Here is a 19,372-nt window from a genome sequence, read left to right as displayed (position 1 = left end):
TGGGAAAAAGAACTTCAATATAATATATCAATAGAAAAATGGGAAAAAATTTTACAAATGGTTAATTCTTCTTCTATATGTGCTAAACATGCTTTAATACAATTTAAAATTGTACATAGAGCTCATATGTCTAAAGATAAGCTTGCTCGATTCTATTCTCATATTAACCCTCAATGTGACAGATGTCATTCAGATGTGGCTTCATTGACCCACATGTTTTGGTCATGTCCCACTTTACATAATTATTGAAAGGACATATTTGCTACCATTTCCTCAATTTGGAATATCGATTTACAACCTCATTTTATTACTGCAATTTTTGGTATACCAAATGAGGATGATAATCAGTTTTCCCCTTCAATTAGACAAATGATTGCTTTTGTAACATTAATGGCCAGAAGGTCTATATTACAAAACTGGAAAGAAGTAAATCCTCCTACCTCGTTCCAGTGGTTCTCTCAAACTATTTATTTTCTGAGCTTGGAAAAAATTAGAAGCACTATTTTTGACATCAATTAAATTTGAAGAAACTTGGGGACTGTTCATTCCGACATTTTCATATGAATTAATTTGGCCTCTTCCAGACCTTCTCTTTACTTATTCTTGTTCAGGTATGGAGTTCCGGAGTTTTTGGCACTATCATATACAAATAAACTGTTATTATTGCCCATGTTAGTTTAGTTTAGTATTTTTTTTATATTTTTGCCTGTATTTTTATAATTTTTTCTTTTTCTTTTGATGATTATTTTTATTTTTTTCATATAATTATTATAGACTTGATTGATAATGTACTATGTTTTTCTGTTGATATTTTAATAGGATATTGTTATCCTACTATTAATTCAATTTCAAGTCTTATGCATTTATAACCTATTTATTATTATATTATGTTTTTTTTAATATATGAAATTCAATAAAAAGATTGAAAAAGGAAATACCACTCCACCCCAAATTATCCTGACCACCCTGTCACCTCTAAAACAACAGAACCCCAGAACATTGAGATTCCAGCCCTGGCTGTCCAGCAACCAAGTCTCACTAAAGGCTACAATGTCACAACTCCACATTCTGATCCATGCCCTATGCTCTTCCGTTTTTCCTCCAATACTCTTTGCGTTGAAGTATACACGACACAGAACATAAGCCCCACCATGCTCAACCTTTTGATTCCCGAATTTCAATATAGATGTAACAATATCTTTCCCCACAACTCTCTACTATCTGCCTTGGCACTCTGATTCCCAACCCCTGCAACCCTAGATTAAACTCCCTGTACAGCATAATCAAACCTTCCCACAAGAGTATTAGTCCACCTCCACTTTAGGTGCAAATTGTTCTGCCTGTACAGCTCCAAACTTCCTTGGAGAAGAGCCCAATCATCCAAAAATCTAAGGCACTATCTCCTTAACCACATGTAAAACTGTATTATCTTATTTCTGGCCTTACTAGCAAATGGCAAAGGTAGTAATCCTGAGATCACAATCTTGGAGGTCCTTAGCATAGCACTTAATTCTCTGAACTCACTTGGCAGGACCCTATCATCCTTTCTTCCCATATATCACTGATACCGCTGTAGACCATGATCTCTGACTGCTCATCCTCCCACTTGAGAACGCTGTGGACTCAATCTGAGATTTCACTGACCCTGGCACCTGGAAGACAACATGCCATCCATAATTAAAAAACACAAAATGCTGGCAGAACTCAGCAGGCCAGACAGCATCTATGGGAGGAGGTAATAACGATGTTTCGGGCTGAAACTCTTCATCAGGAGTGAAGTAACATGGGATGGTCGAGGGGGGGGATAAGAAGTGGGGGTTGGGATAGAGAGCTGGGAAGTGATAGGCTGGAGGGAAATGGGCTGGGGGAAGGTGGAGAATTAAGGGAAATAAAAGAGAAAGATAGGACTAGGATTATAGTGAGGGGGGGGGGAAGAGAGAGAAAGAGAACCAGACTAAAATAATAGATAGGGATCAGTGAATTGGATAATAGATAATAGATAGAGGTCAGTGAGTTGGATGTTCATGCTGGCAGGAAGGAAGCTACCTAGGCGGTAGATAAGGTATTGCTCCATCGACCTGCGTGTGACCTCATCTTGACGGTAGATTCTAGGACAAAGGAGATGTCTTCCTTTTTTTAAAGAAAGGGGCTTCCCTTCGTCCACTATCAACTCTGCCCTCCATCGCGTCTCCCGTATTTCATGCAACTCTGCCCTCACTCCATCCCCCTGCCAGCCCACCAGGTATAGAGTCCCCTGGTCCTCACCTATCACCCTACCAGCCTACAGATCCAACGCATAATCCTCCGTAACTTCCGCCACCTCCTACGTGATCCCACCACCAACCACATCTTCCCCTCCCCCCCCACTCTCGGTTTTCCGCAGGGATCGCTCCCTACGCAACTCCCTTGTCCATTCATCCCCCTCATCCCTCCCCACAGACCTCCCTCCAGGCACTCACCCCTGCAAACGGAAGAAGTGCTACACCTGCCCCCACACTTCTTCCCTCACCACCATCCCTGGCCCCAGACAGTCCTTTCAGGTGAGGCACCACTTCACCTGCAAGTCAACTGGGGTGATATATTGTATCCGGTGCTCCCGATGTGGCAATTTATACATTGGGGAGACCTGCCGCAGACTGGGAGACCGTTTCCCCAAACACTGGTGTTCAGTCCTCCAGCAGTGGCGGGATCTCCCTGTGGCCACACACTTCAATTCCACAGACCACTCCCACTCCGACATGTCTGTCCATGGCTTCCTCTACCGTCAAGATGAGGCCACACGCAGGTCAATGGAGCAACATCTTATCTCCCGCCTAGGTAGCCTCCTACCTGCCAGCATGAACATCCAACTCACTGACCTCCGTTGATAACCCTGCCCCCCCACCCTTACCCCCGTCCCTATCTATTATTTTAGTCTGGTTCTCTTTCTCTCTCTTTTTCCCCCCTCACTATAATCCCAGCCCTACCTTTCTTTCTTTTTTATTTCCCATAATTCTCCACCTTCCCCCTAGCCCATTTCCCTCCAGCCTATCACTTCCCAGCTCTCTACTTCATCCCTCCCACCACTTCTTATCCCCCCTCAACCATCCCATGTTCCTTCCCTCCTGATGAAGGGTTTCGGCCCGAAACGTCGTTATTACCTCCTCCCATAGATGCTGTCTGGCCTGCTGAGTTCTGCCAGCATTTTGTGTTTTTTATTTATTTCCAGCATCTGCAGATTCACTCATGATGCCATCCATAATCTTGTTTGTCCGCAGAACCTGTTTGTATCCCTAACCATTGAATCCCCTATCACTACAGCTCGCCTCTTCTCGCTCATTTCCCTTCTGAGACACAGAGCTAGACTTAGTACAAGAGATGTGATTGCAATGGCTTACCTCTGCTAGGTCTCTTCCCTCCAACAGTATCCAAAGTGGTATACCTGTTATTGAAGGGAATAATAACGAGGGTACTTTGCCCTGGCTGCTACTCTCCTTTTCTCCTCCCGAATGTCACACAGTTACCTGAGTCTTGCACTTTGGGTGGATTGCCCTGTATCACCTGTTGATCAATCCACCAGTCTCTTGAATGATAAGGAGAGGTGCAACGAGACCTGGGTGTCATTGTACCCCAGTCATTGAAAGTGGGAATGCAGGAACAGCAGGCGGTGAAAAAGGCGAATGGTATGTTGGCATTCATAGCAAGAGGATTCAAGTACAGGAGCAGGGAGGTTCTACTGCAGTTGTACAAAGCCTTGGTGAGACCGCACCTAGAGTATTGTGTGCAGTTTTGGTCCCCTAATCTGAGGAAAGACATTCTTGCCATAGAGGGAGTACAAAGAAGGTTCACCAGATTGATTCCTGGGATGGCAGGATCTTCATATGAAGAAAGACTGAATCGACTGGGCTTATACTCGCTGGAATTTAGAAGATTGAGGGGGGATCTTATTGAAGTGTATAAAATTGTAAAGGGATTGGATAGGATAGATGCAGGAAGATTGTTCCCGATGTTGGGAAGTCCAGAACGAGCCGTCACTCGTTTAAGGATAAAGGGGACCGAGATGAGGAGAAACTTTTTCACACAGAGAGTGGTGAATCTGTGGAATTCTCTGCCACAGGAAACAGTTGAGGCCAGTTCATTAGCTATATTTAAGAGTGAATTAGATATGGCCCTTGTGGCTAAAGGGATCAGGGGGATGGAGAGAAGGCAGGTACAGGGTTCTGAGTTGGATGATCAGCCATGATCATACTGAATAGCGGTGCAGGGTCGAAAGGCCGCACCTACTCCTGCACCTATTTTCTATGTTTCTATGTGGAGTTCATCCATGTCTAGCTCCAATTCCTTAACATGGTCTGTAAGAAGCAGCAGCTGGATGAATGCTAGAGGTCTCCATGCCTTCTCACATTTCATTACTTTGCCTGGCATGCCTACTGCTTTAACTATATAATGGGGGAAGGAGAGAGAGAGGGCGAGAGGGCGAACTGTAACACTGGCCCACTCACAGAATGGCCACTCAAACAAACTCTGGAACTTTGATCAATACAGGTCACCATACTACAGGAAGTTTTAGAAGGGGTGCAGAAGAGGCACACCAGGATGTTGCCAGCATTGGAATGTATTAACTAAAAGGAGAGTTGGAAAAACTTAGACTGTTTTCTTTGGAGTATCAGAAGCTGAGGAGCAGCCAGATAGAAGTAAATAAAATTGAGAAACAGACAGGGTAGCCGGTCAGGTTTTTTTTCTTAGATTGAAAATGTCAAATGCTAAAGGACATATGTTTAAAATGTAAGTGGGAAAGTTTATAGGAAATTTGTGAAGCAGATTTAATTTACATACAGTGAGGTAGGTGCCCAGAATGCACAGCCAGGAGAGGTGGTTGAAACACAGATGACAATAACGTTGAAGAGGCATTTAGACAGACATCAACAGATGGAAAATGCAGGGATATGAACCATGTGTAGAAAGATGGGATCAGTTTAAATTAGCATCAAGGTTTGAACAGACTATGGGTTAAAGGGCCTGTTCACGTACTGTATTGCTCTACATTCTATGATTATTTCACGATTGATGAGTTGAAGGAATGTACGTACAATGAGACCATAAGACATTAGAGTAGATTTAGGCCATTCAGCCAATCACTCCCTCTCCATCATTCTATCTTGGCTGATTTATTATCCCCCTCAATCCCATTCCCCTTGCCTTCTCCCCATAACCTTTGAACCCCACACTAATCAAAAATCTATCAACCTCCACTTTAAATATACCCAATGATTCTACAAATTTACCACCTTCTAACTAAAGGAATTCTTTTTTATTACAATTTACTAACCAGGTGTGAAGAAATAAGATTGAAAACACTGATGATGCATAAATAGCCACTGGGGGGCAGCAAGTCCAAGTAAAAGAGAATGTGCACAGCCTGATGTGCTGATGTATGGGCAACAGAAAGGCAGATGCACACTTTTTTCATAGATACTTTGGATTTCCAACTGTTCACCCAATTTCCTTTCTTGCACACTCTTAAATTCTTCGAAATAATAAAGAGAAATTATAGTATAAAAGAGAAGCTTGTTGAGCTGTACTGAGGCGGATGTTCTGAAAAGGTAATATCTGGGTGACTGCAAACAAGGTTATCTAATCAAACTGAAAAAGGCCACAGTTAAGAGTGAGAATATGGACAAAACATGTATGTTATGAAATGCAGAGCAGGAAGAAATGCCTGACAGGTCAGACTTGGCATGTTGTCCACACCTAGAGGAAAAGTAAAAATGGGAAAAACAAACAAGCTGAGCCAATATAATAGATGAACACCGATAGCCCAGTCTTACCCTTTAAAACTCAGCCCATCTCCTATCTGCCATTGTCCCATTTTTTTTCTTAGCCCCACCTGGAGACACAAAAAGGTTCCAGGTGACCACAGGAAACAACTTGCATTTCTTCCATTTCAGTGTATTGCATTTGGTGCTTAAATTGTAATTCTGTTTACAATGGAGAAATGAACCTCAGACTGGGTGACCACATTCAGTCTGCAGAGGCAACCCTGAGCATGCCATTACCTGCAACTTTAACATGCATCTCATTCCCACTATGACAATCAATCTGTAGTTTCCTAAACTGCTATAAGCTCTTGGATCATTGGAACCTTTACTGGGGAAGGGATGACCTGTACATGAGGGATGGGTTGCTATGAGGATTGTTGATGCTACACTGGAGAGTTTAAACTAGTTTTACATGTGGCTGAGAACCGAGCCCCAGGTCGGTAAGGGAAGGATCTGACCAGAAGGCAGATAGTCAGATAGACAGATACTTTACTGATCCCAAAGGAAATTACAGTGTCACAGTAGCATTACAAGTGCTCAGATATATAAATATTAAAAAATAAAAAAATTAACTTAAAAATAGATGCACAAGACTTACAAGTCAAATACTACAAGATTTCCAAGTTCACACTGACAAGATGGTAGTGCAAGAATTACCATAATATTCTACAGTAATGGGTGCACATTCACACCGTCCAGGTAAGTAGTGAAATATGTCTGCGACAGCAGAGAGTGGTAAAAAGAGCTAAGAGCTTAAACAGAGCTCTGGTAAACAGAGATTAATAACAGTCTAACAGGAGGGAGTCATCACTTCCCAGCTATAGGTTGATTCATTATAGAACCTAAAGGCCGAGGGTAAAAATGACCTCATGTAGTGCTCTTTGGAACAACACAGTCGTCTTAGTCTATTATTAAAAACACTCCTCTGTTCAGCCAAGGGTGCATGCAGAGAGTGAGAAACATTGTCCAGAATTGCCAGGATTTTCCAGAGGGTCCTTTATTCTACCACAGCCTCCAGTAAGTCCAGTTTGACTCCTATAACAGAGCCAGCCTTTCTAATCAGTTTATTGAGCCTGTTGACATCATCGTGTTGAGGCCATTGCCCCAGCACACCAACACATAGAAGATTGTACTGATGACAACAGACTGGTAGAACATGTGAAGAAAAGGCCTGCATTCTCCAAAGGACCCCAGTCTCCTTTGGAAGTAGAAACGACTCTGGTCCTTATTGTACACAGCCTCTGTGTTGGTGCTCCACTCAAGTCTGTCATCCAGGTACACTCTCAAGTACTTGTAAGCCCTTACCACATCCACATCCTCACCATTAGTAGTAACAGGGAGCAGTGCAGGCTTGGTTTTCCTAAACTCCATCATCATCTCCGTTGTCTGATGTAGAGCTGCAGATGATTCAGCTTACACCATTCAACAAAGTCCTCCACCAATGCCCTGCATTCATTCTCCTATCTTCTCTTTATACACCCACCTATTGCTGAGTCAGCAGAGAATTTCTGCAGATGACATGACTCAGTGTTGTATCCAAAGTCTGATGTATACAGGGTAAACAGGAAGGGAGGCAATACCATCCCCTGTGGGGCCTCAGTGCTGCTTATAGCCATGTCTGACACACAGCTCTGAAGATGCACAAACAGTATTCTGCCAGTCAGTTAGTCTATTATCCAGGATACAATGGAAGTGCCAAATTGCATTGAACGGAGCTTTACCCCAGAAATGAGGGTTGTATGGTATTGAAAGCACTTGAGAAATCAAAAAACATGATCCTCACAGTGCTGCCTGCTTATCCAAATGGGATTACACTCTGTTCAGCAGGTAAATTATAGCATCATCAACTCCAATGTGTTCTTGGTAGACTGATTTGATCACGGCTCGGAAGTAAGCCAAAACCACCCTCTCCAGGGTCTTCATGATGTTGAGGTCAGGGCTAGTGGATGGTAGTCATCCAATACTTTCGGTTGGCCTTTCTTGAGTACTGGGACCACACACAATGTTTTCACACAGTTGGGACCCTTTCCAGGCTGAGACTTGGATTGAAAATGTACTGGTAACTCCACACAACTGCTCAGCACACTCCTTCAGGACCTTCATACCATCCAGTCCTGTGTCTGACTTTCTCCAAAGCCCTTCTCATCTGCTGAATAATAAAGGTGAGTCCATAGTGACTGGGGAGTTGGTGGAAGGTGGGAGCTGGAAGAGGTGAAGATTGGGAAAAATAGCAGTTGTTATGTGGAGATGTGGATGTTAGGTGCATAGGAAGGAGCAGATGTAGACAATGATAGCCTGTGTTGTTCATCCACGTGTTGAACTGGAGGGAGGAGGGGAAGCATTGGTGCTGAGGAAGCATTAGGTGTCTCTGCACCTGGACTGGTGTGATGAGAGGGGTGTGAACAGGAGGGCAATTGTCATACCTATTGAAGAACTGGTTTAACTTATTAGCCCATTCACGGCTGCATTCCAAGGCTCTACAGCTAGGCCAGGGGTCGGCAACGTTTACCACTAAAAGAGCCAATATGGACCCATTTCCCACAGAAAAGAAAACACTGGGAGCCACAAAACGAAATAACACTGCATACAACGGGTTTTTTTTGCCTTTATGCTATGTATAAACAAACTATAACGTGTTGCATTTTTGAAATTGATGAACTCCTGCAGAGAAAACAAAATTACATTTCTGCATGCAACAAAAACATTTTGAACTCCGAAAAAAAGACGTTGGGTTGAAGGTTACTACATAGGTAGCCTACCTTGGATCGAAGAATTAAAAGAAAGCGCGCACTGGCGGGTGTCAGGTATTGGCAGTGGTGATGTATATTAATAGCGATAAAAAAACACGTTGTAGCGATGTAGCGCTACACGCAGCGCTAAAATAAAGACTGCAGTCAAAGGTAACTTTATTCGAACAGCCTTGCTTTAAAGCCTCCCTCAACCCGTCCCCATGGGCGCGGATGCTCCAAAAGACAAGTACTCACAAACCCCCGTAGGCTATCTCCCTTAGTCGGAACGGTGGCTAATTGTTCGGATGTGCCAGGAAACGGTGTCTCCGCAAAGTACAAGATCACCATAATCTTCAAATTTCGAATTACATTTCAAAAGCTAACAAACCACGGGGAGCCGCATCACAGAGATCAAAGAGCTGCATGTGGCTCTGGAGCCGCAGGTTGCCGACCTCTGAGCTAGGCTGACTGAATATCGTTCTCTATGCCACCCGTGTGCTACTTTGCCCAAGCTTGTTCTGCATCACTCTCCTGTATTCCTCTTTAACTACCTTGATCTTCTGCTTTAGCTCCTTCTGCATGTGCTTCAACTCCTCCCTGTCTCCAGATCTAAACACTCTTTCTGTGCTTGAGAAGAGCCTTCAGAAGCACAGCAAACCTACTTCCCTTCCTCTTACCACTCTGTAGATTACCTCTGTTTGTAGCATCGAAAATCCATTCAGTCGCGTTGGAATTTGACATTTCCTTGTGTAACCATCTCACGGTGAAACACATAACACCACATTCCTGGTATTTGTTGTGTCCTTGCAAGTATTACTAGTTCCTTCATTTTATTTGCCAGCGATCTTGCATTCCGCATAATGGTAGACGGGAGATATGGTTTATATCTCCATCTGTTGTTGCACTGCTTTTTACTTTGATCTGCATCCTTGGTACCTTCATCCAGCTAATCCAGAATATCGAGCTTCTGCTGGGCAAACAAAGGCTGCTTCCCGGCTGCTAGTAGCTGCCCCCCTCATATATACAATAATGCCTCTGCTACAATAATCACAGCACTCAATGGAATAAAGTGTTCTGAGGGTCAGAAGGATGATGAAAATATTCTTAAACAGATTAATGTCCATGCTCTAAGTTCATCACCCTTACCCATAATATCCCTAGCATTAAAATATACACACTTCAAACTGTTGGACCCATCATACCTATTATTTTGATTTTGCTTTTTAAGATGTCAGGAAGCATATTGAAAGACAAAATTGAAATAATAGGTGGGTCAGACAGTTTGAAGTGAGAATATTTTAATGCTAGGTGCATTATGAGTAAGTGTGATGAACTTAGAGCATGGATCAGTACATGGAACTATGCTGTTGTAGCCATTACTGAAACTTGGTTAAGAGAGGGGCAGGAATAGGTGATTAATATACCGGGTTTTCTTAGAAAAGATAGAGGAGGGGATAATAAGGATGGGAATTGCACAATTAATCAGGGACAATATCACAGCTGCACCCAAGAGAGACAGAAAGGAGGGATCAGACAGAGTCTATTTGGGTAGAACTCAGGAATAGGAAGGGTGCAATCACACTAATAGGATTGTACTACAGACCCCCTGATAGCCACCGGGACATTTAGGAAGAGATGTGTAATCAGATTAAAGAAATGTGTGTAAAAAAAAAATTGGGTTGTTGTCACAGGGGGATTTCAACTTCTTCGTGTAAGGGGTTTAAATGGGGCAGAATTAGTTAAGTGCATTCAGAAAAATCAATATGTGAACAGTCCTACAAGAGGAGGGGCCGTACTGACCTTTCAGTGGGTGAACAGTTAGGGAACAATGACCACAACTTCTCAACTTTCAAAATAGCTACAGACAAAATATGGTCCTTATGGGAGAGATTTAAATTGGAGTGGAACAAATTACAGGGGTATTAGGCAAGAACTAAGAAGTTGGGAACACCTTTTCTCTGGCAAGCCCACATCAGACATGTGGAGGGTGTTTAAGGATTAATTGCACAGAGTGCAGGAAAGTTACATTCCTGTTAGAAGGAAAGACAGGGATGGAAAGGTAAGAGAACCTTGGATGTCCAGAAGATAAAGAATTTAGTCAAGAAGAAAAAGGGAAAGTATGTAAAGCTTCGGAAGTCAGGATCAAACAAAGCACGAGGAGTATAAAAAAACCCAGAAAAGAACTAAACAGGGAATTAGGAACACCAGGAGGGGCCATGAAAAGTCCTTGTCAAGTACGATTAAGGTGAATCTCAAGGCATTCTATACATACATCACAAGAGCAAGAGGATAACTGGGGAGAGGGTGGGACCACTCAAGAATAAAAGGTAAAACATCTGTTTGGATACGGAGAATGTGTGAGGTACTTTATAAATACTTTGCTTTAGTACTTACCAAGGAAAAAGATGTAGAGGACCAAGAGATCAGTGCTGAGTGTATAAATAGGGCATTTAGAATCGAGGAGGAAGTGCTGGGCCTGCTAATGAGTATTAAGCTGGATATCGCCAGGGCCTGAAGGGATTTACCCCAGATTATTGAAGGAGGCAAGAGACAAGATTACTGGGCCCTTGATCAATACCTTTGTGTCCTCTCTAGCCACAGGTGAGGTCCCAGAGGACTGGCAAGTTGCTACTTCTATTTAAGAAGGGAACAAGGGACCAGTAAGTCTCACGCAGTTGTAGGGAAATAGCTGGAGCAAATTATTAAGCATAGGATATATGAGCATTTGGAAAACCACGACCTAATTAGGGAGAGCCAGAATGGCATTGTGCCATACCAACTTGACTGAGTTTTTTGACAAGAGAGATTGATGAGGATAGGGCAGTGGATATTGTCTACATGGATTTTAATAAGGTGTTTTACAAAGTCCCTCATGGAAGGCTAATCTAGAAGATTAAGAGGCATGGGGTCCCTATCAAATTGGCTGTTTGGATTCAGAACTGACTTGCACATAGATGACAGAGAGTAGTGGTTGGAAGGACGTATTTGAGCTGGAGGTCTGTAATCAGTGGTGTTCCACAGGGATCCTTGCTGGAACTTCTGCTGTTTGTAATATATATAAGTGACCTGAATGAAAATGTAGAAAAGTGGGTTTGCAGATTGGTGGAGTTGTGGATAGTGTAGAATACTGGATACAGCACAATATAGATCATCTACAGATATGGGCAGAGAAATGGCAGGTGGAGTTTAACCCAGATAAATGTGAGGTATTGCACCTTGGCAGGGCAAATGCAAGTAGACAGTATACTGTTAAGGGCAAGATTCTTCACAGTGTTGCTGAGCAGAGATCTTGGGATCCAAGTTCATAGCTCTTTGAAAGTGACTACACAGGTCAACAAGGTGGTTAAGGCGGCTTATGGAATGCTTGCTTTTATTAGTCGAGGCACTGAGTTCAAAAGTCAAGAGGTTATGCTGCAACTTTATAAAACTCTGGTTAGGCAACATCTAGAGTACTGCATACAGTTCTGGTCACCCCACTAAAGGAAAGATATTGAGGCTTTAGAGAGGGTGCAGAAGAGGTTCATCAGGATGCTGCCTCGATTAGAGGGCATGTGCTATTACGAGAAGCTGGATAAACTTGAGTCGTTTTCTCTGAAATGCTGGAGGCTGAGGGGAGACCTAATGGAGGTTTATAAGATTATTAGAGACATATATAGGATGGATAGACAGTACAGTTGGCCATCCTTATCTGTGGTTTCCGCATGCATGAATTCAACCAACCGCGGATCGGGAAAACCTGGAAGTTCTCTCTCCAGCACTCATTGTTTGAGCATGTACAGACTATTTTTTCTTGTCATTATTCCCTAAACAATACAGTATAACAACTATTTACACAGAATTTACATTGTATTAGGTATTATAAGTAATCTAGAGATTATTTAAAAGTACAGGCAGTCCCTGGGTTATGAATGAGTTCTGTTCCTGAGTCCATCTTTAACTCGGATTTTAAGTCAGAACAGGTACATCTGGTGTTATTTAGAGTCAATTAGTAAAAAGTTTTTCTTAGTATATAGTATATATTTTACCTTTCTATGCATATAAAACTTAAGAAACATATGTACTTCAATAATTAAACCACTGAGTTGCTTAGTAATAATTGTAGCTTTCATCGGGGCAGGGCCTTTCACATGCTCAATTAAAATTGTTCCGATCATTGACCAACTGTAGCCTAACACTTTTCCAATGACCAATGGCATTTCACCTTTCTGATCGCTTTATTACTTCCACCTTATTTTCAATCATGATCGTGATTATTTTCGTGAACAAAATCATTGCTGGTTCAGAGTTGCGCCAGGTCCTAATGTCCACTGCACTGAGATGTTAAATAAAGTCTGGGGTTCCACTGGGTCCTAAAGACCACCGCACTGATACAGGTTAAATAAGGGACTTGAGCATCCGCGATTTTTGGTAACCGTGGGGGGGGGGGGGGGGGTCTCGGAACCAATCCCCTGTGGATAAGGAGAGCCAACTGTATCTGGTTCCCAGAGTTGAAATATCTAATATCAGAGGACATGAATTGAAGGTGAAAGGGAGTAGGTTCAAGGGAGATGTGAGTGCTAAGTTTTTTTTAAAAAAAACGCAGAATCATGGATGCCTGGAATGCATTGCTTGGTATGGTGGTAGAGGCAAATACAGTAGACGCTTATAGCGTACAGTAGATGGAGAGATATGGCCATGGTGTAGGTGGGAGGGATTAGTACCAGTGTCCCCCGCTTTATGAATGTTCCCTTTATGCCACATTGCTTTTACAAAAGACGTACATTAGTAACCTGTTTTCGTATTACAAATATGATTTTCACTTTTACGAAAATTTTTCCCATATAAATTACTGGTTCTTTGCTTTATGCCATTTCAGCTTAAGAAGGGCTTCACAGGAACGCTCTACCTTTGTAAAGGTGGGGGACACCCATACTTGGGTGTTTTTGATTTGCTTTTTAGATGGTTCAACACAGCACTGTGGCCAAATGGCCTGTTCTTATGTGATATTGTTCTGTGTTCTATATTCTACATTGTAGTCCATAGCAAGCTAGAGGAATAGCACCTCATCTTTCATCAAGCCATGTTGCAGCCTTCTTAATAATATTAAAAACTACAAATTCAGGAAACTTGACTTTTCTGTTTTCTGTCTCAGAACATAGAATAATTCAGCACAGTGCTTGCTCTTCAGCCACAATGTTGTGCCAACCTACATAAACCAACTCCACAATCAATATAATCCTTCTCTCCTGCACAACCTCTGACACCACATTTTTCCAACATCCATGTGTCTATCTAAGAGTCTTTTAAATGTCCCTGCTTCGACAGCCTTTACCACTAGCCCCAACAGTCTGTTCCCGACACCTAATACTCTCTACGTTAAAAAAAAACCACTAAATTTTCCTTCATTCATCTTAAACTGATGCGCTCAGGTACTGGAAATTGGTGGCAGTGGCATCCATTAGTCTCGCGAGACCATGGATCTGCACCTGGAAAGTTCTCCAGGGTGCAGGCCTGGGCAAAGTTGCATGAAAGACCAGCAGCTGCCTATGCAGCAAGTCTCCCCTCTCCATGACACCGATGTTGTCCAAGGGAAGGGCAAGAGCTGATACATCTTGGCACCAGCGTTGTCGCAGGAGTTGCCAGAATGAGGTTGAAGGCAACGTCGGACTGCCTTTGGGATTCCAGCTCCGGATTTGTCCTCAGGGTTTACTCCCGAAGCCTCTCCCATGAGTGGGTATGGCCGCAAGGCAATGGATGTCTGAAATCAGAGTTTTCCCTCTCTTAGATGGACTGCCTTCCCAGGCTGACGAGCTCCATCTACCCAAAACTGGCAATTGCTGCCCTGAAAAAATGGCACTGGTTATTCACTCTATCTATGCCTCTCATTATCAAGTCAACTCATTCTCTTTCACTCCAAAGATAAAAGCATTAGCTTGCTCAAACTTTCTCCTTAAGATGTTGTCTAATCTGGGCAGCATCCTCGATCTTCTCTGCACCCTCTCTAAAGTTTCCAATCTTTCCTGTAATGAGGTGAACAGAATTAAACACAGCACTCTAAAGTTTCCCAACCAGAGTTTTATAAAGCTGCAACATTACCTCTCAACTCTTGAACTCAATTCCCCAACGGGATCACTTGGACTCCAAGATCCTTCTGTTCAGCCACATTGCTAAGAATCCTACCATTAACCTCGTACACTGCCTTCAAGTTTGATCTTCCAAAATGTATCCCTTCACGTCGATCTGGATTGAACTCTGTTGGCACTTCTCAGCTCAGCTGTGTATCCTGTCCATATCCCATTCTACATCATTTCAATGTACTGCTGTAACCTATGGCAACCTTCTACACGATGCACAACACCACAAAACTTCAGTTTATCTGTAAACTTACTAACTCATCTTCCCAATTACTTATCCAAGTCGTGTATAAACAGCACAATGACAATGCCCCAGGAAAGATCTTTACAGACTGCATTAATGACTAGTTTCCCATCTAACTTCAATCCTGGGAATGCTTTTAGAGTGATGGGGGGAAAAGTTCAAAACAGACATGTGGTGTAGGAGATTTTAAAACACTGAGAACAGTGAGTGATTTGGAATACATTGCCAGGGTTGGTCATGGAAGCAGATACGATAGAGGCATTAAAGCATTTCTTGGATAGTCACATGAATATGTAGAGAATTGAGGGATGTCATAACAGGGATGAGTTTCATTGACTTTGGCTTAGTTAGTTCTGTACAACATTATAAGCTAAAGGACCTGTTCCCGTGCTGTACTGTTCTATGTTCTAACATCTACAACAATGCTGTGCATAGAGGATACCCACCTGATCACAAGGAGAAAATGCAAATTTTCAACAAAGGGGACTCAAAATCAGGATAGAACCTGGGTCTCTGAAGCTGTAAGGTAGTAGTTCTACTACCTATGCCTCTGTACTGCCCACTTTGCCAGAGGTTACTGTCGTCAAGCTGCCCTGAGGTCAGTCAAATTCAAGTTTGTTGTGTACAAGTACATTCAGGCACAGGTGCAATGAAAATCTTACTTGCAGCAGCAATAAAGGCACAAAGCATCAGATAGGGAGCATTCACATTAAAAACAAATTTAAACACAACTGCTATAAAAAACATAATCAGAACAAGTAAAAGTCTATTTCACTGCAATCAAAGTGGTCATATTCTTGCTAAACTCTAGCAATGTCTAATCAAATGAATGTGCTTTTCCAGTTTATTTCTCTCTAAACTTCTTCATTTTCAAACATATTTCAAAATTTTATTGTCACAATCCCATAAAAAGGTTTTTCCTTCTATCAGCATTTATGCCTCAAGCTATGCAGGCATCAAGCTTTCAACTCTACTTACTCCTTTGGTGGATTTAAATCTTCTGGACAAGGTTCAAAAAAACGGAGCACTTCTGCACACTGGGAGATCATAGGTGGCAGTCGCACCAGAGCCTAGAGTAAATTAAATATAGAGTTATTCACTGCCAATCAACAACATAGTTTCACACAAACATATCACCATAGGGTTAATTTAATCACATGATCGTCAATTTTCCTCCTGTAATACATACAGGCTCTGTAAAAGAGCAACTCAGCTCATCCCATTACTCCAGCCTCTCTTCATATCCCTGCAAATTCTATAGAAGTTTGTCAAAAATTTATATGTCATGCTGAATCTTCACAAACTCTTAAGGAAGAAAAGGCACTGCGTTCTTTCTAATTGCACTTACCTAATCTTCCAGACTAATCTAGAAGATTAAAAGGCTAGGAGGAAGGAATTTAAGAATGAAATTAAGAGAGCCTGAAGGGGACATGAGAAGGCCTTGGTGAGGAGGATTAAGGAAAACCCCAAGGCATTCTACAGGTATGTGAAGAGCAAGAGGATAAGACATGAGAGAATAGTATCAATTAAGTGTGACAGTGGAATAGTCTGCATGGAACCGGAGGAGATAGCAGAATTAATGAATATTTTGCTGCAATATTAATGAATACTTTGCTTCAGTATTCACTATGGAAAAGGATCTTGGCGATTGTAGGGATGACTTGCAGCAGATTGAAAAGCTTGAGCATATAGACATAAGAAAGAGGATGCGCTAGAGTTTTCGGAAAGCATCAAGTTGGGTAAGTCTCCGGGACCGGATGAGATGTACCCCAGACTACTGTGGGAGGTGAGGGAGGAGATTGCTGAGCCTCTGGCGATGGTCTTTGCATCATCAATGGGGATGGGAGAGGTTCTGGAGGATTGGAGAGTTGCAGATGTTGTCCCCTTATTCAAGAAAGGGAGTAGAGATGGCCCAGGAAATTATACACCTGTGAGTCTTACTTCAGTGGTTGGCAAGTTGATGGAAAAGATCCTGAGAAGCAAGATTTATGAACATTTGGAGAGGCATAATATGATTAGGAATAGTCAGCATGGTTTTGTCAAACCCAAGTCGTGCTTTACGAGCCTGGTTGAATTTTTTGAGGATGTGACTAAACACATTCATGAAGGTAGAGCAGTAGCTGTAGTGTATATGGATTTTAGCAAGGCATTTGATACGGTACCCCATGCAAGGCTTATTGAGAAAGTAAGAAGGCATGGGATCCAAGGGGGCTTTGCTTTGTGGATCCTGAATTCACTTGCTCACGGAAGGCAAAGAGTGGTTGTAGATGGGTCATATTCTGCATAGAGGTCGTGACCAGTGGTGTGGCTCAGAGATCTGTTCTGGGACCCCTTCTCTTTGTGATTTTTTTTTAAATGACCTGGATCAGGAAGTGAAGGGATAGGTTAGTAAATTTGCTAATGACACAAAGGTTGGGGGTATTGTGGACAGTGTGGAGGAATGTCAGAGGTTACAGCTGGACAACGGTGCCTGGATTGGGGAGCATGACTTATGAGAATAGGTTGAGTGAACTCGGCCTTTTCTCCTTGGAGCGGAGGAGAATGAGAGTTGACCTGATAGAGGTATATAGGATGATGAGAGGCATTGATCTTGTGGATAGTCAGAGGCTTTTCCCCAAGGCTGAAATGGTTAACATGAAAGGGCACAGTTTTAAGGTGCTTGGAAGTAGGTACAGAGGAGATGTGTTTTTTTGTTTTTGTTTTTTTTAAACACACAGAGAGTGGTGAGTGCTTGGAATGGGCTACCAGCAATGGTGCTGGAGGCAGATGGGTACATGGAGCTTAGAAAAATAGAGGGCTATGGGTAATGTTAGCTAATTTCTAAAGTAAGTACAGGTTCAGCACAACATGGTGGGCCGAAGAGCCTGTATTGTCCTGCAAGTTTTCTATGTTTATATTATATGCTGGGCCCAGGAGAGGGCATCCGAAATAATAACACCAAGGAATTTTAAAGTAGCTGACCGTCTCCAACTCTGATCCTCCAATAAGGGCTGGCTCACGGATCTCATTTCCTCCTGCTGAAGTCAATAATCAGCTCCATGATCTTGCAGACATTGAGGAGTTATGATCACTCTTCCCTAACTTTCCAGTAAAGTCAGTCACCTAACCAGACTGTCTTTGCCATACCAGATGCAGTTTAGGGCTTCCTTTTGTTGGACTACTTGCTACCTGGCTACACCTAACAAATTATGCTCCATCTAAATATCTTGCTCTAAGAAGGCCTTGGCCTATATAACTGGCTGCCCACTTTACTTTGAAGCATCTGGTCAACAGCAAAGCATCCATCAGGCCGTTTATTGATTTCAGGACAATATCAGCTTCTCAAGATGACTTATCAAGCTTCTCCACGTGGCCTTTGAAAATGGATCCTCAACTTCTTCATTAGGAAATCACAGTTAGTATGGATCAGGAATAACATCTCTTCCATGCCGACAATCAACATAAGCACATCTCAGGTTTTAACCCTCTATGGTTAGTGCACTGTTTTATTCTCTCTATATTCAAGTCTATATGGCAAGCAACAACTCACACGTACTCATCTTCCTTGAGAGGTCAGTAGCGGAAAGGATTAGCAACTTTAAGTTCCTGGGTGTCAACATCGAGCAAGATCTGTCCTGGACCCAACACATTAATACAATCCCAAAGAAGGGACAGAAGTGGCTCTACTTCATTAGGAGTTTGTGCAGATTTGGTATTTCACCAACGATCATAAGACATAGAAGCAGAATTAGGCCACTCAGCCTATTAAGTCTGCTCCACCATTTCATCATGTCTGATCCCGGATCCCACTGAACCCCATACACCCGGCTTCTTGCCATATCCTTTGGTGCCCTGATCTATCAGGAAACTATCAACTTCCGCCTTAAATATACCCACAGACTTGGCTTCCATCACAGTCTATAGCAGAACATTCCGTAGATTCACTACTCTCTGGCTAAAATAATTCTTCCTTATCTCTGTTCCAAAAGGTCGCCCATCAATTTTGAGGCTGTGCCCTCTAGTTCTGGATACCCCCACCACAGGAAACATATACTCCACACCCATCCACCCGATCTAGTCCTTTCAATATTCAGTAGTCATCAATTGGATTCCCCCCACCATTCTTTGGAATTCCAGTGAGTACAGGCCCAAAGCTGCCAAACGCTCCTCATATGTTAACCCCTTCATTCCATATAACCATATAACAATCACAGCACAGAAACAGGCCATCTCGGCCCTCCTAGTCCGTGCCGAACTCTTAATCTCACCTAGTCCCACCTACCAGCACTCAGCCCATAACCCTCCACTCCTTTCCTGTCCATATACCTATCCAATTTTACCTTAAATAACACAACTGAACTGGCCTCTACTACTTCTACAGGAAGCTCATTCCACACAGCTATCACTCTCTGAGTAAAGAAATACCCCCTCGTGTTTCCCTTAAACTTCTGCCCCCTAACTCTCAAATCATGTCCTCTCGTTTGAATCTCCCCTACTCTCAATGGAAAC

General features: G+C 42.6%; 1 protein-coding gene across 4 annotated transcripts in view; it reads right to left on the bottom strand.

Annotated features, from left to right (window-relative positions):
• sh3pxd2aa (SH3 and PX domains 2Aa) overlaps nt 1–19,372 on the bottom strand; it is a 322,252-nt gene that overhangs the window by 160,672 nt on the left and 142,208 nt on the right. For 3 of the 4 annotated variants that reach the window (XM_059947263.1, XM_059947261.1, XM_059947262.1), the window contains exon 5: nt 15,863–15,954. In XM_059947263.1, the coding sequence (XP_059803246.1) occupies nt 15,863–15,954 (92 nt within the window). Of the gene's footprint in view, nt 1–15,862; nt 15,955–19,372 lie in introns of those variants that run through there. The other variant, XM_059947264.1, reaches the window with a different exon arrangement.

Source organism: Hypanus sabinus, chromosome 22, assembly GCF_030144855.1.
Source record: "Hypanus sabinus isolate sHypSab1 chromosome 22, sHypSab1.hap1, whole genome shotgun sequence".
NCBI classification, from domain to species: domain Eukaryota; kingdom Metazoa; phylum Chordata; class Chondrichthyes; order Myliobatiformes; family Dasyatidae; genus Hypanus; species Hypanus sabinus.
Note: the sequence above shows the minus strand (reverse complement) of the source record. Positions and strands in the feature narration are given on the sequence as shown.